The sequence below is a fragment of the Pseudopipra pipra genome, unplaced genomic scaffold (genome assembly GCF_036250125.1).
Source record: "Pseudopipra pipra isolate bDixPip1 unplaced genomic scaffold, bDixPip1.hap1 HAP1_SCAFFOLD_210, whole genome shotgun sequence".
NCBI classification, from domain to species: domain Eukaryota; kingdom Metazoa; phylum Chordata; class Aves; order Passeriformes; family Pipridae; genus Pseudopipra; species Pseudopipra pipra.
Genome location: NW_026990689.1, coordinates 17552 through 43015, shown reverse-complemented (window position 1 = coordinate 43015; position 25464 = coordinate 17552). Strand labels below are relative to the sequence as shown.

Here is a 25464-nt window from a genome sequence, read left to right as displayed (position 1 = left end):
TATAAAATAGATAACAAAAATATAAATATAGATATCAATATTTGAAATCTATTTTATATAAATAGATAAATAGATACATAATATATAGATAAATATAGATAATATAGACAAATAGAGAAAATGTAGATAATATATTATCTATAGATAATATGGATAATATAGATAAATGTATAGGTAATTATATTATTTATAGATAATATAGATCATATAGATAAATACACAGATACATACATATTATATAATTATATATAATATAGAGATAAATATATATTATTATATAATACATAAATATAAAATAGATAACAAAAATATAAATATAGATATAAATATTTGATATCTATTTTATATAAATAAATAAATAGATAACAGATATATATATAATATATAAATAAATGTTGATGATATAGACAAATATAGAAAATATAGGTAATATATTATCTATAGATAATGTAGATAATATAGATAAATGTATAGGTAAATATAATATCTATGGGTAATATAGATCATATAGATAATGTAGATAAATACATAAATATATATTATATATGTATAATATATAAATATAGATTATATAATTATCTATATATGTAGTATATAAATATAAGTTATTATAGTATAATAGATAAATGTAAAACAGATAACAAAAATATAAATATAGATATAAATACTTTATATCTATTATATAAATAGATAAACAGATAGGTAATATAAGGATAATTATAGATTATATAGATAAATATAGAAAATGTAGGTAATATATTATCTATAGATAATATAGATCATATAGATAAATATATAGAAAATATAGGTAATATATTATCTATAGATAGTATAGACCATATAGATAATGTAGATAAATACACAGATAAATACATATTATATAATTATCTATATAATATATATATTATATTATTATAATACAATAGATAAATATAAAATAGATAACAAAAATATAAATATAGATATAAATATTTGATAACTATTTTATATAAATAGATAAATAGATAACAGATATATATATAATATATAGATAAATGTAGATAATATAGACAAATATAGAAAATATAGGTAATATATTATCTATAGATAATGTAGATAATATAGATAAATGTATAGGTAACTATAATATCTATAGGTAATATAGATAATGTAGATAAATACACAGATAAATATATATTATATAATTATATATATAATATATACATATATAATATTATTATATAATAGATAAATATAAAATAGAAAAATATAAATATAGGTATAAATATTTGATATCTATTTTATATAAATATTTAAATAGATAACAGATAAATAGCTATATAATATATAGATAAATATAGATAATATAGATAAATATGGAAAATATAGGTAAATATATTATCTATAGAAAATATAGACCATATAGATAATGTAGATAAATGCATAGATAAATATATATTATATAATTATATATATAATGTATACATAACTATATATTATTATAATATAAAAGATAAATGTAAAATAGATAACAAAAATATAAATATAGATAGAAATCTTTGATATCTATTTTATGTAAATATATAAATAGATAACAGATAAATAGATATATAATATATAGATAAATGTAGATAATATAGATAAATAGAGAAAATATAGGTAATATATTTTCTACACATAATACAGAGAATATAGATAATAGACAACTATATAGGTAAATATATTATCTATAGATAATATAGACCATATAGATAATGTAGATAAATACATAGAAAAATATATATTATATAATTATATAACTATATAATATATAGATAAATATATATTATTATAATATAATAGTTAAATATAAAATAGATAACAAAAATGTAAATATTTGATATCTATTTTATATAAATAGATAAATAGATAAAAGATAAATAGATATATAATATATAGATAAATATAGATAATATAGGTAAATATAGAAAATATAGGTAATATATTATCTATAGATAATATAGATAAATGTATAGATAAATAATATAATTATATATAATATATAGATATATATATAATATATAAATAAATATAGATAATATAGATAATACATTATCTATAGATAATATAGATAACATAGATAATACAGATAAATATATATTATATAATTATCTATCTATATAATATATAGATAAATATATATTATTGTATTAATTAAAAGGGGCATTTTTAAGGAATTTTATCATTTTTAGGATAAAGGCGAGCGTTGAAAACCTGCCTGGGATATTTTTTTTTTGTTATCTATTTTATATTTATTTGTTATATTATAATAATATATATTATCTATATATTATATATATAGATAATTATATTATATATATTATCTGTATTATCTATATGACCTATACATCTATAGATAATATATTATTTATATTATCTATATTTATCTATATATTATATAAATATATATTTATCAATATACTATATATAATTATATTATTCATATATATTTATCTATATTATCTGTATGATCTATATTATCTATATTTATATACTAATATAAATATATATTTATCTATATATTATCTATATTATCTATAAATATATTACCTATATTTTGTATATTTATCTATACTATCTATATTTATCTATATATTATCTATCTATTTCTCTGTTATCTATTTATATATTTATATAAAACAAATATTTATATTTTTGTTATCTATTTTAGTTTTATCTATTCTTTAATAATAATATATATTTATCTATATATTATATATAGATAATTATATGATATATATTTATATATTTATCTACATTATCTATATGGTCTATATTATCTATAGATAAAATATAACCTATATTTTCTATATTTATCTATATTATCTATATTTATGTATATATTATACATCTATTTGTCTGCTATCTATTTATATATTTATATAAAATACATATCAAATGTTTATATCTACATTTATATTTTTGTTATCTATTTTATATTTATCTATTATATTATAATAATATTTACTTATCTATACATTATATATATAATTATATAATATATATTTCTCTATGTGTTTATCTACATTATCTATATGACCTATATTATCTATAGATAATATATTACCTATATTTTCTATATTTATCTATATTATATACATTATCTATCTATTTCTCTGTTATCTATGATCTATATTATCTATAGATAATATATTATCTATATTATCAATATATATCTATATTATCTATATTTATCTATATATTACATAGCTATTTATCTGTCATCTATTTATCTATTTTTATAAAATAGATATCAAATATTTATATCTATATTTATATTTTTGTTATCTATTTTATACTTATCTATTATATAATAATAATAATAATAATAATAATGATAATAATGATAATAATGATGATAATAATGATGATGATGATGATAATAATGATGATAATAATGATGATAATAATGATGATAATGATGATGATGATGATGATAATAATAATAATAATAATAATAATAATAATAATAATAATAATAATAATAATAATAATAATAATATGATGTTCTCTCATTCCCTGTTTTCCAGGAGCAGGAACAGCCACGGCTCAGACCCATCCGGGGGCCCTGTGCTGGTCCAGGAGCATCCCTGGGATGTTTGGGATGCTTGGGATTCTGTCCCTCGGGATGTAGAGCAGGGGGTGAGGATCCTTTCAGGATCCTGCTCCTTGGGATGCAGGGAAATGAGGGACAAGGATCTTCCCAAAATCCTGCTCCTCGGGATGCAGGGAGAGGGACAAGGACCTTCCCAGGATCCTCGGGATGCAGGGATATGAGGGACAAGGACCTTCCCAGGATCCTGCCCCTCGGGATGCAGGGAGAACGACAAGGACCTTCCCAACATCCTGCCCCTTGGGATGCAGGGATGTGAGGGACAAGGACCTTCCCAGGTTCCTTGGGATGCAGGGAGAGGGACAAGGACCTTCCCAGGATCCTTGGGATGCAGGGATATGAGGGACAAGGACCTTCCCAGGATCCTCGGGATGCAGGGATATGAGGGACAAGGACCTTCCCAGGATCCTGCCCCTCGGGATGCAGGGATATGAGGGACAAGGACCTTCCCAGGATCCTCGGGATGCAGGGAGAGAGAAAAGGACCTTCCCTGGATCCTGCCCCTTGGGATGCAGGGAAAGGGACAAGGACCTTCCCAGGATCCTCGGGATGAAGGGTGAGGGACAAGGACCTTCCCAGGATCCTTGGGATGCAGAGAAGTGAAGGACAAGGACCTTCCCAGGATCCTGCCCCTCAGGATGCAGGGAGAGGGACAAGGACCTTCCCAGGATCCTTGGGATGCAGGGATATGAGGGACAAGGACCTTCCCAGGATCCTCAGGATGCAGGGAAAGAGAAAAGGACCTTCCCAGGATCCTCGGGATGCAGGGATATGAGGGACAAGGACCTTCCCAGGATCCTGCCCCTCGGGATGCAGGGATATGAGGGACAAGGACCTTCCCAGGATCCTGCCCCTCGGGATGCAGGGAAGTGAAGGACAAGGATCTTCCCAAAAATCCTGCTCCTCGGGATGCAGGGAAAGGGACAAGGACCTTCCCAGGATTCTCGGGATGCAGGGAAAGGGAGAAGGACCTTCCCAGCATCCTGCCCCTTGGGATGCAAGGAGAGGGGACAAGGACCTTCCCAGGTTTCCTTGGGATGCAGGGAGAGGGGACAAGGGACCTTCCCAGGATCCTTGGGATGCAGGGAAGTGAAGGACAAGGACCTTCCCAGGATCCTGCCCCTCAGGATGCAGGGAGAGGGACAAGGACCTTCCCAGGATCCTTGGGATGCAGGGATATGAGGGGACAAGGGACCTTCCCAGGATCCTCAGGATGCAGAGAGAGAGAAAAGGACCTTCCCGGGATCCTGCCCCTTGGGATGCAGGGAAATGAGGGAGAAGGACCTTCCCAGGATCCTCGGGATGAAGGGCGAGGGACAAGGACCTTCCCAGGATCCTTGGGATGCAGGGAAAAGGACAAGGACCTTCCCAGGATCCTGCCCCTCGGGATGCAGGGAAAAGGACAAGGGACCTTCCCAGGATCCTTGGGATGCAGGGAAAGGGACAAGGACCTTCCCAGCATCCTGCCCCTTGGGATGCAGGGAAGTGGGGAACAAAGACCTTCCCAGGATCCTTGGGATGCAGGGAAGTGGGGAACAAAGGACCTTCCCAGGATCCTTGGGATGCACAGATATGAGGGGACAAGGACCTTCCCAGGATCCTGCTCCTTGAGATGCAGGGATGTGAGGGACAAGGGACCTTCCCAGGATCCTGCTCTTTGGGATGCAGGGAAATGAGGGACAAGGACCTTCCCAGGATCCTGCTCTTTGGGATGCAGGGAAATGAGGGACAAGGATCTTCCCAAAAATCCTGCTCCTCGGGATGCAGGGAAAGGGACAAGGACCTTCCCAGGATCCTCGGGATGCAGGGATATGAGGGACAAGGACCTTCCCAGGATCCTCGGGATGCAGGGAGAGAGAAAAGGACCTTCCCGGGATCCTGCCCCTTGGGATGCAGGGAAATGAGGGATAAGGGACCTTCCCAGGATCCTTGGGATGAAGGGCGAGGGACAAGGGACCTTCCCAGGATCCTTGGGATGCAGGGAAAAGGACAAGGACCTTCCCAGGATCCTCGGGATGAAGGGCGAGGGACAAGGACCTTCCCAGGATCCTTGGGATGCAGGGAAAGGGACAAGGACCTTCCCAGGATCCTGCCCCTCGGGATGCAGGGAAAAGGACAAGGACCTTCCCAGGATCCTGCCCCTCGGGATGCAGGGAAAAGGACAAGGACCTTCCCAGGATCCTCGGGATGCAGGGAAGTGAAGGACAAGGACCTTCCCAGGATCCCCGGGATGCAGGGAGAGAGAAAAGGACCTTCCCGGGATCCTGCCCCTTGGGATGCAGGGAAGTGAAGGACAAGGACCTTCCCGGGATCCTGCCCCTTGGGATGCAGGGAAGTGAAGGACAAGGACCTTCCCAGGATACTGCCCCTCGGGATGAAGGGATGTGAGGGATAAGGACCTTCCCAGGATCCTCAGGATACAGGGAAAGGGACAAGGACCTTCCCGGCATCCTGCCCCTTGGGATGCAGGGATGTGAGGGACAAGGACCTTCCCAGCATCCTCCGGATGCAAGGAAAGGGACAAGGACCTTCCCAGGATCCTGCCCCTTGAGATGCAGGGAAGTGAGAGATAAGGACCTTCCCAGGATCCTCGGGATGCAGGGATGTGAGGGACAAGGACCTTCCCAGGATCCTCGGGATGCAGGGATGTGAGGGACAAGGACCTTCCCAGGATCCTGCCCCTTGGGAAACAGGGATGTGAGGGATAAGGACCTTCCCAGGATCCTGCCCCTTGGGATGCAGGGAGAAGGACAAGGACCTTCCCAACATCCTGCCCCTTGGGATGCAGGGATATGAGGGACAAGGACCTTCTCAGGATCCTCGGGATGCAGGGAGAGGGACAAGGACCTTCCCAACATCCTGCCCTTTGGGATGCAGGGAAATGAGGGACAAGGACCTTCCCAGGATCCTTGGGATGCAGGGAAGTGGGGGACAAGGACCTTCCGAGCACCCTGCCCCTTAGGATGCATGGATGTGAGGGATAAGGACCTTCCCAGGATCCTGCCCCTTAGGATGCAGGGAAATGAGGGACAAGGACCTTCCCAACATCCTGCTCTTTGGGATGCAGGGATATGAGGGATAAGGACCTTTCTGGTGGGATCCTGCCCCTTGGGATACAGGGAAATGAGGGAGAAGGACCTTCCCAGCATCCTGCCCCTTGGGATGCAAGGAGAGGGACAAGGACCTTCCCAGGATCCTTGGGATGCAGGGAAAGGGACAAGGACCTTCCCAGCATCCTGCCCCTTGGGATGCAGGGAAGTGGGGAACAAAGACCTTCCCAGGATCCTTGGGATGCAGGGAAGTGGGGAACAAAGACCTTCCCAGGATCCTTGGGATGCACAGATATGAGGGACAAGGACCTTCCCAGGATCCTGCTCCTTGAGATGCAGGGATGTGAGGGACAAGGACCTTCCCAGGATCCTGCTCTTTGGGATGCAGGGAAATGAGGGACAAGGACCTTCCCAGGATCCTGCTCTTTGGGATGCAGGGAAATGAGGGACAAGGATCTTCCCAAAATCCTGCTCCTCGGGATGCAGGGAAAGGGACAAGGACCTTCCCAGGATCCTCGGGATGCAGGGATATGAGGGACAAGGACCTTCCCAGGATCCTCGGGATGCAGGGAGAGAGAAAAGGACCTTCCCGGGATCCTGCCCCTTGGGATGCAGGGAAATGAGGGATAAGGACCTTCCCAGGATCCTTGGGATGAAGGGCGAGGGACAAGGACCTTCCCAGGATCCTTGGGATGCAGGGAAAGGGACAAGGACCTTCCCAGGATCCTGCCCCTTGGGATGCAGGGAAAAGGACAAGGACCTTCCCAGGATCCTGCCCCTCGGGATGCAGGGAAAAGGGACAAGGACCTTCCCAGGATCCTCGGGATGCAGGGAAGTGAAGGACAAGGACCTTCCCAGGATCCCCGGGATGCAGGGAGAGAGAAAAGGACCTTCCCGGGATCCTGCCCCTTGGGATGCAGGGAAGTGAAGGACAAGGACCTTCCCGGGATCCTGCCCCTTGGGATGCAGGGAAGTGAAGGACAAGGACCTTCCCAGGATACTGCCCCTCGGGATGAAGGGATGTGAGGGATAAGGACCTTCCCAGGATCCTCAGGATACAGGGAAAGGGACAAGGACCTTCCCGGCATCCTGCCCCTTAGGATGCAGGGAAATGAGGGACAAGGACCTTCCCAACATCCTGCTCTTTGGGATGCAGGGATATGAGGGATAAGGACCTTTCTGGTGGGATCCTGCCCCTTGGGATACAGGGAAATGAGGGAGAAGGACCTTCCCAGCATCCTGCCCCTTGGGATGCAAGGAGAGGGACAAGGACCTTCCCAGGATCCTCAGGATACAGGGAAAGGGACAAGGACCTTCCCAGCATCCTGCCCCTTGGGATGCAGGGAAGTGGGGAACAAAGACCTTCCCAGGATCCTTGGGATGCACAGATATGAGGGACAAGGACCTTCCCAGGATCCTGCCCCTTGAGATGCAGGGATGTGAGGGACAAGGACCTTCCCAGGATCCTGCTCTTTGGGATGCAGGGAAATGAGGGACAAGGACCTTCCCAGCATCCTGCTCTTTGGGATGCAGGGAAATGAGGGACAAGGACCTTCCCAAAATCCTGCTCCTCGGGATGCAGGGAAAGGGACAAGGACCTTCCCAGGATCCTCGGGATGCAGGGATATGAGGGACAAGGACCTTCCCAGGATCCTCGGGATGCAGGGAGAGAGAAAAGGACCTTCCCGGGATCCTGCCCCTTGGGATGCAGGGAAATGAGGGATAAGGACCTTCCCAGGATCCTTGGGATGAAGGGCGAGGGACAAGGACCTTCCCAGGATCCTTGGGATGCAGGGAAAAGGACAAGGACCTTCCCAGGATCCTCGGGATGAAGGGCGAGGGACAAGGACCTTCCCAGGATCCTTGGGATGCAGGGAAAAGCACAAGGACCTTCCCAGGATCCTGCCCCTTGGGATGCAGGGAAAAGGACAAGGACCTTCCCAGGATCCTTGGGATGCAAGGAAAGGGACAAGGACCTTCCCAGGATCCTGCCCCTCGGGATGCAGGGAAAAGGACAAGGACCTTCCCAGGATCCTCGGGATGCAGGGAAGTGAAGGACAAGGACCTTCCCAGGATCCCCGGGATGCAGGGAGAGAGAAAAGGACCTTCCCGGGATCCTGCCCCTTGGGATGCAGGGAAGTGAAGGACAAGGACCTTCCCAGGATACTGCCCCTCGGGATGCAGGGATGTGAGGGATAAGGACCTTCCCAGGATCCTCAGGATACAGGGAAAGGGACAAGGACCTTCCCAGCATCCTGCCCCTTGAGATGCAGGGAAGTGAGAGATAAGGACCTTCCCAGGATTCTCGGGATGCAGGGATGTGAGGGACAAGGACCTTCCCAGGATCCTCGGGATGCAGGGAAAGGGTCAAGGATCTTCCCAACATCCTGCTCCTCAGGATGCAGGGAGTGGGACAAGGACCTTCCCAGGATCCTCGGGATGCAGGGATGTGAGGGACAAGGACCTTCCCAGGATCCTCAGGATGCAGGGATGTGAGGGACAAGGACCTTCCCAGGATCCTGCCCCTTGGGAAACAGGGATGTGAGGGATAAGGACCTTCCCAGGATCCTGCCCCTTGGGATGCAGGGAGAAGGACAAGGACCTTCCCAACATCCTGCCCCTTGGGATGCAGGGATATGAGGGACAAGGACCTTCTCAGGATCCTCGGGATGCAGGGAGAGGGACAAGGACCTTCCCAGCATCCTGCCCCTTGGGATGCAGGGAAATGAGGGACAAGGACCTTCCCAGGATCCTTGGGATGCAGGGAAGTGGGGGACAAGGACCTTCCGAGCACCCTGCCCCTTAGGATGCATGGATGTGAGGGATAAGGACCTTCCCAGGATCCTGCCCCTTAGGATGCAGGGAAATGAGGGACAAGGACCTTCCCAACATCCTGCTCTTTGGGATGCAGGGATATGAGGGATAAGGACCTTTCTGGTGGGATCCTGCCCCTTGGGATACAGGGAAATGAGGGAGAAGGACCTTCCCAGAATCCTGCCCCTTGGGATGCAGGGAAGTGGGGGCCAAGGACCTTCCCAGGATTCTCGGGATGCAGGGAAAGGGACAAGGACCTTCCCAGCATCCTGCCCCTTGGGATGCAAGGAGAGGGACAAGGACCTTCCCAGGATCCTCAGGATACAGGGAAAGGGACAAGGACCTTCCCAGCATCCTGCCCCTTGGGATGCAGGGAAGTGGGGAACAAAGACCTTCCCAGGATCCTTGGGATGCACAGATATGAGGGACAAGGACCTTCCCAGGATCCTGCCCCTTGAGATGCAGGGAAATGAGGGACAAGGACCTTCCCAGAATCCTGCTCTTTGGGATGCAGGGAAATGAGGGACAAGGACCTTCCCAGGATCCTGCTCTTTGGGATGCAGGGAAGTGGGGGACAAGGACCTTCCCAACATCCTGCTCCTTGGGATGCAGGTATATGAGGGAGAAGGACCTTCCCAGGATCCTGCCCCTCGGGATGCAGGGAGAGGGACAAGGACCTTCCCAGGATCCTCAGGATACAGGGAAAGGGACAAGGACCTTCCCAGCATCCTGCTCTTTGGGATGCAGGGATGTGAGGGACAAGGACCTTCCCAGGATCCTCGGGATGCAGGGAAGTGAAGGACAAGGACCTTCCCAGGATCCTCGGGATGCAGGGAGAGAGAAAAGGACCTTCCCGGGATCCTGCTCCTTGGGATGCATGGAGAGGGACAAGGACCTTCCCAGCATCCTCCGGATGCAAGGAAAGGGACAAGGACCTTCCCAGGATCCTGCCCCTTGAGATGCAGGGATGTGAGGGACAAGGACCTTCCCAGCATCCTCCGGATGCAAGGAAAGGGACAAGGACCTTCCCAGGATCCTGCCCCTTGAGATGCAGGGAAGTGAGAGATAAGGACCTTCCCAGGATCCTCAGGATGCAGGGAGAGAGAAAAGGACCTTCCCAGGATCCTCGGGATGCAGGGATATGAGGGACAAGGACCTTCCCAGGATCCTGCCCCTCGGGATGCAGGGATATGAGGGACAAGGACCTTCCCAGGATCCTGCCCCTCGGGATGCAGGGAAGTGAAGGACAAGGATCTTCCCAAAATCCTGCTCCTCGGGATGCAGGGAAAGGGACAAGGACCTTCCCAGGATTCTCGGGATGCAGGGAAAGGGAGAAGGACCTTCCCAGCATCCTGCCCCTTGGGATGCAAGGAGAGGGACAAGGACCTTCCCAGGTTCCTTGGGATGCAGGGAGAGGGACAAGGACCTTCCCAGGATCCTTGGGATGCAGGGAAGTGAAGGACAAGGACCTTCCCAGGATCCTGCCCCTCAGGATGCAGGGAGAGGGACAAGGACCTTCCCAGGATCCTTGGGATGCAGGGATATGAGGGACAAGGACCTTCCCAGGATCCTCAGGATGCAGAGAGAGAGAAAAGGACCTTCCCGGGATCCTGCCCCTTGGGATGCAGGGAAATGAGGGAGAAGGACCTTCCCAGGATCCTCGGGATGAAGGGCGAGGGACAAGGACCTTCCCAGGATCCTTGGGATGCAGGGAAAAGGACAAGGACCTTCCCAGGATCCTGCCCCTCGGGATGCAGGGAAAAGGACAAGGACCTTCCCAGGATCCTTGGGATGCAGGGAAAGGGACAAGGACCTTCCCAGCATCCTGCCCCTTGGGATGCAGGGAAGTGGGGAACAAAGACCTTCCCAGGATCCTTGGGATGCAGGGAAGTGGGGAACAAAGACCTTCCCAGGATCCTTGGGATGCACAGATATGAGGGACAAGGACCTTCCCAGGATCCTGCTCCTTGAGATGCAGGGATGTGAGGGACAAGGACCTTCCCAGGATCCTGCTCTTTGGGATGCAGGGAAATGAGGGACAAGGACCTTCCCAGGATCCTGCTCTTTGGGATGCAGGGAAATGAGGGACAAGGATCTTCCCAAAATCCTGCTCCTCGGGATGCAGGGAAAGGGACAAGGACCTTCCCAGGATCCTCGGGATGCAGGGATATGAGGGACAAGGACCTTCCCAGGATCCTCGGGATGCAGGGAGAGAGAAAAGGACCTTCCCGGGATCCTGCCCCTTGGGATGCAGGGAAATGAGGGATAAGGACCTTCCCAGGATCCTTGGGATGAAGGGCGAGGGACAAGGACCTTCCCAGGATCCTTGGGATGCAGGGAAAAGGACAAGGACCTTCCCAGGATCCTCGGGATGAAGGGCGAGGGACAAGGACCTTCCCAGGATCCTTGGGATGCAGGGAAAGGGACAAGGACCTTCCCAGGATCCTGCCCCTCGGGATGCAGGGAAAAGGACAAGGACCTTCCCAGGATCCTGCCCCTCGGGATGCAGGGAAAAGGACAAGGACCTTCCCAGGATCCTCGGGATGCAGGGAAGTGAAGGACAAGGACCTTCCCAGGATCCCCGGGATGCAGGGAGAGAGAAAAGGACCTTCCCGGGATCCTGCCCCTTGGGATGCAGGGAAGTGAAGGACAAGGACCTTCCCGGGATCCTGCCCCTTGGGATGCAGGGAAGTGAAGGACAAGGACCTTCCCAGGATACTGCCCCTCGGGATGAAGGGATGTGAGGGATAAGGACCTTCCCAGGATCCTCAGGATACAGGGAAAGGGACAAGGACCTTCCCGGCATCCTGCCCCTTGGGATGCAGGGATGTGAGGGACAAGGACCTTCCCAGCATCCTCCGGATGCAAGGAAAGGGACAAGGACCTTCCCAGGATCCTGCCCCTTGAGATGCAGGGAAGTGAGAGATAAGGACCTTCCCAGGATCCTCGGGATGCAGGGATGTGAGGGACAAGGACCTTCCCAGGATCCTCGGGATGCAGGGATGTGAGGGACAAGGACCTTCCCAGGATCCTGCCCCTTGGGAAACAGGGATGTGAGGGATAAGGACCTTCCCAGGATCCTGCCCCTTGGGATGCAGGGAGAAGGACAAGGACCTTCCCAACATCCTGCCCCTTGGGATGCAGGGATATGAGGGACAAGGACCTTCTCAGGATCCTCGGGATGCAGGGAGAGGGACAAGGACCTTCCCAGCATCCTGCCCCTTGGGATGCAGGGAAATGAGGGACAAGGACCTTCCCAGGATCCTTGGGATGCAGGGAAGTGGGGGACAAGGACCTTCCGAGCACCCTGCCCCTTAGGATGCATGGATGTGAGGGATAAGGACCTTCCCAGGATCCTGCCCCTTAGGATGCAGGGAAATGAGGGACAAGGACCTTCCCAACATCCTGCTCTTTGGGATGCAGGGAAATGAGGGACAAGGACCTTCCCAACATCCTGCTCTTTGGGATGCAGGGAAATGAGGGACAAGGACCTTCCCAACATCCTGGCCCTTGGGATGCAGGGAGAGGGACAAGGACCTTTCCGGGATCCTTGGGATGCAGGGAAGTGAAGGACAAGAACCTTCCCAGGATCCTCAGGATGCAAGGAGAGGGACAAGGACCTTCCCAGGATCCTTGGGATGCAGGGAAGTGAAGGACAAGGACCTTCCCAGGATCCTGCTCTTTGGAATGCAGGGAAATGAGGGACAAGGACCTTCCCAGGATTCTGCTCTTTGGGATGCAGGGAAGTGGGGGACAAGGACCTTCCCAACATCCTGCTCCTTGGGATGCAGAGATGTGCGGGATAAAGACCTTCCCAGGATCCTGCCCCTTGGGATGCAGGGAGAGGGACAAGGACCTTCCCAGGATCCTCAGGATACAGGGAAAGGGACAAGGACCTTCCCAGCATCCCGCCCCTTGGGATGCAGGGAAATGAGGGACAAGGACCTTCCCAGGATCCTTGGGATGCAGGGAAGTGGGGCCCAAGGACCCCCCGGCAGAGCAGGGTCTGGGGCTGCACTGGGTGACCCCACAGGTCTCTCCCCCGCCCGCTGATCCCCCCATTCCCCGATTCCCAGATTCCCAGTGCCCACCTTGCCGTGCTGGACGATCAGCCGGATCCCCTTCCCGTGTTCCTCGGCGCTGGCCGGGACCCACTGGACGGGCTGGACCCGCTCCTCCTCCGGGGGCACGAAGGACTCCAGCAGCTGGTCCGTGGCCCCGTAGAGCAGCTTGTCCCCCAGGCAGGGATTCACCAGGAGCACCGACTGATCCCTGGGGAGAGGGATGAGGGGTCAGGGAAACCCCTCCTGAGCCAGGGAAACCCCCCTGGGTGTCCCCAAGGAAAGGATTCACCAGGAGCACCGACTGATCCCTGGGGAGAGGGATTAGGGGTCAGGGAAATCCCTCCTGAGCCAGGGAAACCCCCCTGGGTGTCCCCAAGGAAGGGATTCACCAGGAGCACCGACTGCTCCCTGGGGAGAGGGATGAGGGTCAGGGAAACCCCTCCCAAGGCAGGGATTCACCAGGGAAACCCCCCTGGGTGTCCCCGAGGCAGGGATTCACCAGGAGCACTGACTGATCCCTGGGGAGGGATTAGGGTTAGGGAAACCCCCCTGGGTGTCCCCGAGGCAGGGATTCACCAGGAGCACTGACTGATCCCTGGGGAGAGGGATTAGGGGTCAGGGAAACCCCTCCTGAGCCAGGGAACCCCCCCTGGGTGTCCCCGAGGCAGGGATTCACCAGGAGCACCGACTGATCCCTGGGGAGAGGGATGAGGGTCAGGGAAACCCCCCAGGGTATCCCCGAGGCAGGGATTCACCAGGAGCACTGACTGCTCCCTGGGGAGAGGGATTAGGGTCAGGGGAGCCCCCTTGGGTGTCCCCAAGGAACTGATTCACCAGGAGCACCGACTGCTCCCTGGGGAGAGGGAGGAGAGTCAGGGAAACTCCCCTGGGTGTCCCCGAGGCAGGGATTCACCAGGAGCACCGACTGCTCCCTGGGGAGAGGGATGAGGGATCAGGGAAACCTCTCTGGGTGTCCCCAAGGAAAGCATTCACCAGGAACACCGACTGCTCCCTGGGGAGAGGGATGAGGAGTCAGGGAAACCCCTCCCAAGGAAGGGATTCACCAGGGAAACCCCCCTGGGTGTCCCCAAGGCAGGGATTCACCAGGAGCACCCACTGCTCCCTGGGGAGAGGGATTAGGGTCAGGGAAACTGCACTGGGTGTCCCCGAGGCAGGGATTCACCAGGAGCACCGACTGCTCCCTGGGGAGAGGGATGAGAGGTCAGGGAAACCCCTCCCAAGGAAGGGATTCACCAGGGAAACCCCTCCCGAGGCAGGGATTCACCAGGAGCACTGACTGCTCCCTGGGGAGAGGGATGAGGGTCAGGGAAACTGCACTGGGTGTCCCCGAGGAAAGGATTCACCAGGAGCACCGACTGCTCCCTGGGGAGAGGGATGAGGGTCAGGGAAACCCCTCCCAAGGCAGGGATTCACCAGGGAAACCCCCCTGGGTGTCCCCGAGGCAGGGATTCACCAGGAGCACCCACTGCTCCCTGGGGAGAGGGATGAGGGTCAGGGGAGCCCCCTTGGGTGTCCCCAAGGAACTGATTCACCAGGAGCACCGACTGCTCCCTGGGGAGAGGGATGAGAGGTCAGGGAAACCCCTCCCAAGGAAGGGATTCACCAGGGAAACCCCTCCCGAGGCAGGGATTCACCAGGAGCACTGACTGCTCCCTGGGGAGAGGGATGAGGGTCAGGGAAACCCCCCTGGGTGTCCCCGAGGAAAGGATTCACCAGGAACACCGACTGTTCCCTGGGGAGAGGGATGAGGGGTCAGGGAAACCCCTCCCAAGGCAGGGATTCACCAGAAGCACCCACTGCTCCCCGGGGAGAGGGAGGAGGGGTCAGGGAAGAGATCCCTGTGCCACTGGAGGACTGGACACAACAGGGACAGGGCCGTGGGGAGGGACCTGTGGGGCTCTGCCAGATCCCAGGACCCTGCAGAGATTGGGAATCAGGAGGATACGGGGGCTCATCCCAGCCTGGAATTCCCAGGGAGGATACTGGGGAAAGGGGAGGGGGAAGTTTATCATTCCTGGGGAGGATATTGGGGAAAGGGGGGGAGAGTTTATCATTCCCAAGGAGGATATTGGGGAAAGGGGGGGAGAGTTTATCAATCCTGGGAAGGATATTGGGGAAAGGGGAGCAGTTTATCGTTCCTGGGAAGGATACTGGGGAAAGGGGAGGGGAGTTTATCATTCCCAGGAAGGATATTGGGGAAAGGGGGGAGTTTATCATTCCCAGGGACAACGGTGGGAGATGAGTGGTCCCTCCCAAGAGGAACAAGGGCCACCAAGGGAGCGGGAAGAGGTTCCTTTGCTCCCCCCCGGCATGGCCAGGAGGGGGGGATCCCCAGCTCTGGGGAGGCCCCGGAGGCCGGATGGGCTCCGGGAGAGGGAGCTGGGAGCTCCCAGCGGGAAGGGAGGCCGGGAAGGGGCCGCTCCGGGACACTCACACGGCCACGGCCACCAGGCAGAGGGTGGGGTTGGGGTTCCAGGCCACGCTCTTCACCGCCGAGCCCACGGGCAGGGTCCTCATGCAGCGGGCGGTGCCCACCTCCCAGAACCGAACCGAGCCGTCGTCAGAGCCTGCGGGGAGAGGGACGGGATCGGGGTGGGGTCGGGGTGGGATCGGGATGGGATGGGATGGGATTGGGGTGGGATGGGGAAGGGATGGGATGGGGGTGGGATGGGGGTGGGATGGGGATGGGATCGGGGTGGGATCGGGATGGGGTCAGGATGGGATCCGGATGGGATCAGGACAGGATCGGGATGGGATCGGGATGGGATCGGGATGGGGTCAGGATGGGATCCGGATGGGATCGGGATGGGATCGGGATGGGATCGGGACAGGATCAGGATGGGATCAGGATGGGATTGGGATGGGATTGGGACAGGATCGGGATGGGATCGGGATGGGATCGGGACAGGATCGGGATGGGATCGGGACAGGATCGGGATGGGATCGGGATGGGATCAGGACAGGATCGGGACGGGATCGGGATGGGATCGGGATGGGATTGGGGTCCCCACAACCAGGGAGGCCCCCCCGGGGTGCCACAGCCCCACGCTGGGGGAAGGGCAGCACCGTCCCCAGGGCAGGGCCACGTTCACGGCCCTCGGAGCGCCGGGAGCGGGAGAGGATCCGGAGCCGGAGATTCCCCCGTGTCCACGATTCCCTGGCACCCAAAATTCCCTGGCACCCACGATTCCCTGGTGTCCACGATTCCCTGGCACCCACAATCTCCCAGTGTCAACAATCCCCTGGCATCCCATGACTCCTCGGTGGACACAATTCCCTGGCACCCAGAATTCCCTGGTGTCCATGATTCCCAAGCATTTATGATTCCCTAGCACCCATAATTCCCTGGCACCCACAATTCCCTGGCACCTGACATTCCCTGGCACCCACAATCTCCCGGTGTCCACAATCCCCTGGCACCCCGTGACTCCTCGGTGGACAATTCCCTGGCACTCACAATTCCCTGGTGTCCACGATTCCCAGGTGTTTATGATTCCCTGGCACCCGAAATTCCCTGGCACCCACGATTCCCTGGTGTCCATGATTCCCTAACATCTGTGGTTCCCTGTGGTCCACAATTCCCTGGCACCCAAAATCTCGTGGTGTCCACAATCCCCTGGCACCCCGTGACTCCTCGGTGGACACAATTCCCTGGCACCCACAATTCCTCAGTGTCCATGATTCCCTGGCACCCACAATTCCCCGATGCCCGTGATTCCCCAGATTCCACAATTCCCTGGCACCCACAATTCCTGATGCCCGCGATTCCCCAGGTCCCACAATTCCCTGGCACCCACAATTCCCTGGCGCCCGTGATTCCCGAGATTCCACAATCCCCCGGCAGCTTTTCCAGCCCCGCCACGAGCCAGGATGAAGGGATGCAGGGATACAGGGACACAGGGACACAGGGATGAAGGGATGCAGGGATGCAGGGATGGAGGCATCCAGGGATGCAGGGACACAGGGATGAAGGGATTCAGGGATGCAGGGATCCAGGGACGCAGGGATACAGGGATATAGGGATGCAGGGATCCAGTAATCCAGCGATGGAGGGATGGAGGGATGCAGGGACACAGGGATGCAGGGATCCAGGGATGCAGGGATCCAGGGATGCAGGGATTCAGGGATGCAGCCCTTACCTGACACCAACCACTGCCCGCTGGGGGAGATGCCGAGGCAGCGCACGAGGCTCGAGTGCCCGCGGTAGATCTGGGGGAGGGAGGGAGGGAGGGAGGGAAGGGGTGAGGGTCCCACAGAGCCCGGAATGGGAGGGACCCCCCAACTCTGCCCCGGGATCCTCGAGAAGGGAGAGGGGATCCAGGGAGGAATTGTGGCCAGGGCCAGCCCTGCCCGTGTCCCCAAGTGCCACCTCCCCAGGGATGCTCCATCCCCCAGGGATGGGGATCCAGGGCTGGGCAGCCCTTCCCAGCAGGGATTTTTCCCCAAGATCCCAAATAAACCTCCCCTGGCCCAGCTTGGGGCCGTTTCCCCTCGTCCTGTCCCTGTTCCCTGGGAGCAGAGCCCGATCCCACCTGGATCCACCCTCCTGTCCCCCTGGATTCCCTCTGAGCCCCCTTTTCTCCAGGCTGAGCCCCCCCAGCTCCCTCAGGAGTTCTCCAGACCCTTCCCAGCCCCGTTCCCTTCCCTGGACACGCTCCAGGGCCGGTTTGGGCACACCCCAAACCCCTCTCCCATCCCCTCACCAGGGCCTGGGTGGTGGGGAAGGGCTGCAGATCCCGCGGCTTCGGCAGTTTGGGGATCAGATCCTCGGGATCCACGTTGACCTGCGGGAGGGAGGGGATGAGGCAGGGGATGAGGGAGGGGATCCTCATCCCACCAGGATCTTTCCACCCCCGTCAACCACCTGGGTTTCCCACCCCCCTCATCCCACCAGGATCCTTCCATCCTCCTCATCCCACCAGGGCTTTCCCACCCCCTCATCCCACCAGGATCACTCCACCCCCCTCATCCCACCAGGGCTTTCCCACCCCCTCATCCCACCAGGATCACTCCACCCCCCTCATCCCACCAGGATCTTTCCATCTTCCTCATCCCACCAGGATCTTTCCACCCCTCTCATCCCACCAGGATCTTTTCACCCTCCTCATCCCACCAGGATCTTTCCATCCTCCTCATCCCACCAGGATCCTCCCACCCCCCTCATCCCACCAGGATCTTTCCACCCTCCTCATCCCACCAGGGCTTTCCCACCCCCCTCATCCCACCAGGATCTTTCCACCCTCCTCATCCCACCAGGATCTTTCCCACCCCCCTCATCCCACCAGGATCTTTCCACCCCTCTCATCCCACCAGGATCTTTCCACCCTCCTCATCCCACCAGGATCTTTCCACCCTCCTCATCCCACCAGGATCTTTCCACCCCCATCAACCACCCAGGTTTCCCACCCTCCTCATCCCACCAGGATCTTTCCATCCTCCTCATCCCACCAGGATCTTTCCACCCCTCTCATCCCACCAGGATCTTTCCACCCCTCTCATCCCACCAGGATCTTTCCACCCTCCTCATCCCACCAGGATCTTTCCACCCCCCTCATCCCACCAGGATCTTTCCCGCCGCTCCTCCGGCCCCGCATCCCAGCGGGAAGCTCCGGGGACAGAGCGGGATCTCGGGACAGCACCGGGCTCAGACATTCCCAGGTCCCCCCGGGTGGGCAGTGCCGGGGCTGGGGGGTCCCTCACCCGCATTTTCCTCTGCCGAGGGCACAGGTAGAGGTCGAGGCAGCGCTCGAAGCGCTCGTGGATGAAGCGGGGGTAGGCGGGCACGGCCCGCAGGCACCGGTGCTGCCGCGGCACGAAGTTCAGCCGCCGCTCCGACGGCTCCTGCTGCTCCCAGGCCAACCTCTGCGGGGTGGGGGGCACGGGCAGGGCGTGGCAGGACCCCCGGCTCAGCCTCCACACCCCACCCCGAGCCCAGGAAGAGCCATCCCGGAGGTTCTCGCCGTGATCGGCACCGCGCGGCCTCGATCGGCACCGCTCGGCCCATGGGCACTTCTCCACCCTCCTCAGCCCACCAGCAGGGCTCTTTCCCACCCTCCACAGCCCACCAGGGCTTTCCCACCCTCCTCATCCTACCAGGTTCTCCCACCCTCCTTATCCAACCAGGATCTTTCTACTCTCCTCATCCCACCAGGGCTTTCCCACCCTCCTCATCCCACCAGGATCTTTCCTCCCTCCTCATCCCACCAGGGCTTTCCCACCCTCCTCATCCCACCAGGGTCTTTCCTCCCTCCTCATCCTACCAGGGCTTTCCCACCCTCCTCATCCCAACAGGGCTTTCCCACCCTCCTCATCCCAATAGGATCTTTCTGCTCTCCTCATCCCACCAGGTTCTCCCACCCTCCTCATCCCACCAGGGTCTTTCCTCCCTCCTAATCCCACCAGGGCTTTCCCATCCTCCTCATTCCAACAGGGTCCTTCCTCCCTTCTCATCCCACCAGGATCTTTCCATCCTCCTCAGCCCACCAGGGTCTTTCCACCCCCCTCATTCCACCAGGGCTTTCCCACCCTCTTCATCTCAACAGGATCGTTCCACCCTCCTCATTCCACCAGGGCTTTCCCACCCTCTTCATCCCAACAGGATCTTTCCATCCCCCTCATCCCACCATGGTGTTCTCACCCTCCTCATCTCACCAGGATCTTTCCATCCCCCTCATCCCACCAGGGTCTTTCCTCCCTCCTCATCCCACCAGGGCCTTCCCATCCTCCTCATCCCACCAGGGCTTTCCCACCCTCTTCATCCTACCAGGTTCTCCCGCCCTCCTCATCCTACCAGGTTCTCCCACCCTTCTCATCCCACCAGGGCTTTCCCACCCTCCTCATCCCAATAGGATCTTTCTGCTCTCCTCAGCCCAACAGGTTCTCCCACTCACCTCATCCCACCAGGACGTTCTCACCCTCCTCATCCCACCAGGATCTTTCCACACCCCTCATCCACCCAGGTTTCCCAGTCTCCTCATCCCACCAAGATCTTCCCACCCTCCTCATCCCACCAGGATCTTTCCATCCTCTTCAGCCCATTAGGGTCTTTCCCACCCTCCTCAGCCCACCAGGGCGTTCTCATCCTCCTCATCCCACCATAATCTTTCCATCCTCCTCATCCACCATGGTGTTCCCACCCTCCTCATCCCACCAGGATCTTTCCATCCTTCTCATCCCACCACAATCTTTCCATCCTCCTCATCCCACCAGGATCCTTCCTCCCTCCTCGTCCCAACAGGATCTTTCCTCCCTCCTCATCCCACCAGGTTCTCCCACCCTCCTGATCCCACCAGGATCTTTCCTCCCTTCTCATCCCACCAGGATCTTTCCACCCCCCTCATCCACCCGGGTTTCCCACCCTCCTCATCCCCAAAGGATCCTTCCACCCTCCTCATCCCCCCAGGATCACTCCACCCTCCTCAGCCCACTGGGGTTTCACTGCCTGGTTTTTCCCAAGCCCCTGGGGCTGAACGTGCCCCTGGATGCCTCGTGCCAGGACAAATCCCACCCCAGGACATCCCCATCCATCCTGGGGGGCTCTGGCAGGGCCACCCCGACCCCTGGGATGCAGCCCCAGGTTTCTTTTTAATTCCAGGGGCTGAGTCATGGAATCATGGAATGGGGTGGATCTTAAGGATCACCCGTTCCCACCCCCTGCCGTGGGCAGGGACACCTCCCACTATCCCAGGCTGCTCCCACGTGGCCTTGGACACCTCCAGGGATGAGAAAACACCTTTGCTTCGACTCCCCCTGCGAGGTCCCACCTCCCACCCGCGTCGTGTCCCAGCACCCACGGAGCTTCCCGAATTCCCAGCCCTTCCCCAGCGGCTCCTGGGGGCCGTGGGACCCCCCCCTCACCTCCTCCTCGCTGAGCAGGTACTCGGGGGGGGGGTTGTAGGACTCCTCGTGCCCAGGTAACCTCAGCTTGGGGGCCGGGACGTGCATCTTGTGGCGGCCCAGGATGGAGTTGGGGTCCTCGTGGGCCCACAGGTCGTAGTAGGTGGGGGTGTCGTCCCGGGGCTTGCGGGGTTGGATCCAGCCCATCTTGATGGCGTGGACCAGCTTGGACACCTGGGGGGGCACAGAGGGCGGGTCAGAGGCTCCAGGAGCAACGTGGGATGGGGAATGAGGAGGAGGGTGGGATGTGGGGATGGAAACGGTGCTGCTGGGCACGGGATTGGGGGAGCAGGACCCTCCATGGGATCGGGAATGAGGAGGAGGGTGGGATGTGGGGATGGAAATGGTGCTGCTGGGCACAGGATTGGGGGAGCAGGACCCTCTGTGGGATTGGGAATGAGGAGGAGGGTGGGATGTGGGGATGGAAACGGCACCGCTGGGCACAGGATTGGGGGAGCAGGACCCTCCGTGGGATTGGGAATGAGGAGGAGGGTGGGATGTGGGGATGGAAATGGTGCTGCTGGGCACAGGATTAGGGGAGCAGGACCCTCTGTGGGATTGGGAATGAGGAGGGTGGGATGTGGGATGGAAATGGCACTGCTGGGCATGGGATTAGGGGAGCAGGACCCTCTGTGGGATTGGGAATGAGGAGGGTGGGATGAGGGGATGGAAATGGCACCGCTGGGCACAGGATTGGGGGAGCAGGACCCTCTGTGGGATTGGGAATGAGGAGGAGGAGGGTGGGATGTGGGGATGGAAACGGCACCGCTGGGCACAGGATTGGGGGAGCAGGACCCTCTGTGGGATTGGGAATGAGGAGGAGGGTGGGATGTGGGATGGAAACGGCACTGCTGGGCACGGGACTGGGGGAGCAGGACCCTCTGTGGGATCGGGAATGAGGAGGAGGGTGGGATGTGGGATGGAAATGGCACTGCTGGGCATGGGATTAGGGGAGCAGGACCCTCTGTGGGATTGGGAATGAGGAGGGTGGGATGTGGGGATGGAAATGGCACCACTGGGCACAGGACCGGGGGAGCAGGACCCTCTGTGGGATTGGGAATGAGGAGGAGGGTGGGATGTGGGGATGGAAATGGCACCACTGGGCACAGGACTGGGGGAACAGGACCCTCTGTGGGATTGGGAATGAGGAGGAGGGTGGGATGTGGGGATGGAAATGGTACTGCTGGGCACGGGCTTGGGGGAGCAGGACCCTCCGTGGGATTGGGAACGAGGAGGAGGAGGGTGGGATGTGGGGATGGAAACGGTGCCGCTGGGCACAGGGCTGGGGGAGCAGGACCCTCTGTGGGATTGGGAATGAGGAGGGTGGGATGTGGGGATGGAAACAGCACCGCTGGGCACAGGATTGAGGGAGCAGGACCCTCTGTGGGATTGGGAATGAGGAGGAGGGTGGGATGTGGGGATGGAAACAGCACTGCCTGGTACGGGATTAGGGGAGAAGGACCCTCCGTGGGATTGGGAATGAGGAGGAGGAGGGTGGGATGTGGGGATGGAAACGGCACTGCTGGGCACGGGATTGGGGGAGCAGGACCCTCTGTGGGATTGGGAATGAGGAGGAGGGAGGGATGAGGGGATGGAAATGGCACCACTGGGCACAGGATTGGGGGAGCAGGACCCTCTGTGGGATTGGGAATGAGGAGGAGGGTGGGATGTGGGGATGGAAATGGTGCTGCTGGGCACAGGATTGGGGGAGCAGGACCCTCTGTGGGATTGGGAATGAGAAGGGTGGGATGAGGGGATGGAAACGGCACCGCTGGGCACGGGGCTGGGGGAGCAGGACCCTCTGTGGGATTGGGAATGAGGAGGAGGAGGGTAGGTTGTGGGGACGAAAATGGCACCGCTGGGCACAGGGCTGGGGGAGCAGGACCCTCCCTGACCTTCTCCTTCTCGATGAGGGAGGGGATGAAGCTCCTCTTGTCTGCAGGGCGGTTGGTCACCGGGTGGATCATGACCTCGTGGGTGAAGAAGTCCACGGCCGGCTGGGGGGACACACGGAGCGGTGAGGGAGGGAGGGAGGGAGGCAGGGAGGGAGGGAGAGAGGGGCAGCCGGGACCCCCCTTCCCCACCCCCGGGGAGGGCGAGCAGCCACGGCCTCACCTCGTAGGGGTCGAAGTTGACGTCCCCAAACTGCCCCTTCTGCAGGCGCTGCACCAGCTCCACCTGCTCGTCCGTCAGCTTCACGTCCGCCCCCGTCATCCTGTCCTGCACCGTCCTCCTGCGGGAACGGGAACGGGAATGGGAACGGGAACGGGGAGGGTGAGGCAGGGACTGTCCTGCACCGTCCTCCTGCGGGAACGGGAGCGGGAATGGGAATGGGAATGGGAATGGTGAGGAGGGTGAGGCAGGGACTGTCCTGCACCAGGGACTGTCCTGCACCAAGGACTGTCCTGCACCGTCCTCCTGCGGGAACGGGAATGGGAACGGGGAGGGTGAGGAGGGTGAGGCAGGGACTGTCCTGCACCAGGGACTGTCTGTCCTGCACCATCCTCCTGCGGGAACGGGAACGGGAATGGGAATGGGAACGGGAACGGGAATGGGAATGGTGAGGAGGGTGAGGCAGGGGCTGTCCTGCACCAGGGACTGTCCTGCACCAGGGACTGTCCTGCACCAGGGACTGTCTGTCCTGCATCAGGGACTGTCTGTCCTGCACCAGGGACTGTCCTGCACCAGGGACTGTCTGTCCTGCACCAGGGACTGTCTGTCCTGCACCATCCTCCTGTGGGAACGGGAACGGGAGCGGGAATGGGAACGGCACGGGGAGGGTGAGGAGGGTGAGGCAGAGACTGTCCTGCACCAGGGGCTGTCCTGTACTGTCCTCCTGGGGGAACAGGAACAGGAACAGGAATGGGAATGGGAACAGCATGGGGAGGGTCAGGAGGGTCAGAAGGGTGAGGCAGGGGCTGTCCTGCACCAAGGACTGTCCTGCACCATCCTCCTGTGGGAACAGGAATGGGAACCGGAATGGGAATGGCATGGGGAGGGTCAGGAGGGTGAGGCAGGGGCTGTCCTGCACCACAGGAACGGCACGGGGAGGGTGAGGCAGGGACTGTCCTGCACCAGGGACTGCCCTGCACCAGGGGCTGTCCTGCACCAGGGACTGCCCTGCACCAGGGACTGCCCTGCACCAGGGACTGCCCTGCTCCATCCTCCTGGCAGGAACAGCCCAGGGAAGGTGAGGCAGGGATGAGACAGAAGGTCCGTGCCGGGTGGGACCCCCCTCGCTCTCCCAAAGCCACACATCCGTGGAGTGACACCAGGAGAACCTCAGGGGTCCCCAGATGACACTCCAGGGAACCAGGGGAGGGTTTCAAGCCCTGGTGTGGACGCACATCCCACCTGGGAGAGGGTGTCCCACCAAACACGGCCTTCCTGGAACGGTTTGGGGTGGGAGGGACTTGGGGATCATCCATTCCCAACCCCCTGCCCTGGGCAGGGACATCTCCCACTATCCCAGGGTGCTCCAAGCCCCGTCCAGCCTGGCCTTGGACACCTCCCCGAGGTTCTCACCAGTAGTCAGGGTTCTCCATCTTCTCCAGGAACATGTCCAGCTCGTCCTTGTTCCGGATGGGTTTGTAGATCTTCTTGCCATCCAGGTTGTAGCCGATGTGTGGGAAGTCCTGGTACCACTCCATGGGGATGTTTCCCACCGTGTTACGGATGTCCTGGAGGGGAGCAGAGGGGAGAGGTGTCAGGGAGACCTTGGAGCCCCTCCCAGGGCATGAAGGGGCTCCAGGAGAGCTGGAGAGGGACTGGGGACAAGGGATGGAGGGACAGGACACAGGAAATGGCTTCCCAGGGTTAGATGGGATAGTGGGAAGGGATTATTCCCTGGGAGGGTGGTGAGATCCCGGCATGGGTTGCCCAGAGCAGCTGTGGCTGCCCCATCCCTGGAATTGCTCTGCCTGTGCCCTGTAGCTCCAAACCCCCCCAGTGGGAGCAGAGCAAACAGCTGGATGAACGGGAATGGTTC

At 54.0% G+C, this 25464-nt stretch overlaps 1 protein-coding gene across 1 annotated transcript in view; it reads right to left on the bottom strand.

Annotated features, from left to right (window-relative positions):
- BOP1 (BOP1 ribosomal biogenesis factor) overlaps positions 1 to 25192 on the bottom strand; it is a 40205-nt gene extending 15013 nt beyond the window's left edge. Inside the window, exons 1-9 of the mRNA XM_064643485.1 lie at positions 25002 to 25192; positions 23592 to 23709; positions 23372 to 23473; positions 21438 to 21650; positions 19281 to 19442; positions 18284 to 18364; positions 17720 to 17789; positions 16015 to 16147; positions 13587 to 13767 (exon numbers count right to left, since the gene is read on the bottom strand). Of these exons, the coding sequence (XP_064499555.1) occupies positions 13587 to 13767; positions 16015 to 16147; positions 17720 to 17789; positions 18284 to 18364; positions 19281 to 19442; positions 21438 to 21650; positions 23372 to 23473; positions 23592 to 23709; positions 25002 to 25126 (1185 nt within the window). The 5' untranslated portion in view covers positions 25127 to 25192. The remainder of the gene's footprint in view (positions 1 to 13586; positions 13768 to 16014; positions 16148 to 17719; positions 17790 to 18283; positions 18365 to 19280; positions 19443 to 21437; positions 21651 to 23371; positions 23474 to 23591; positions 23710 to 25001) is intronic.
- Positions 25193 to 25464: the final 272 nt, after the last annotated feature.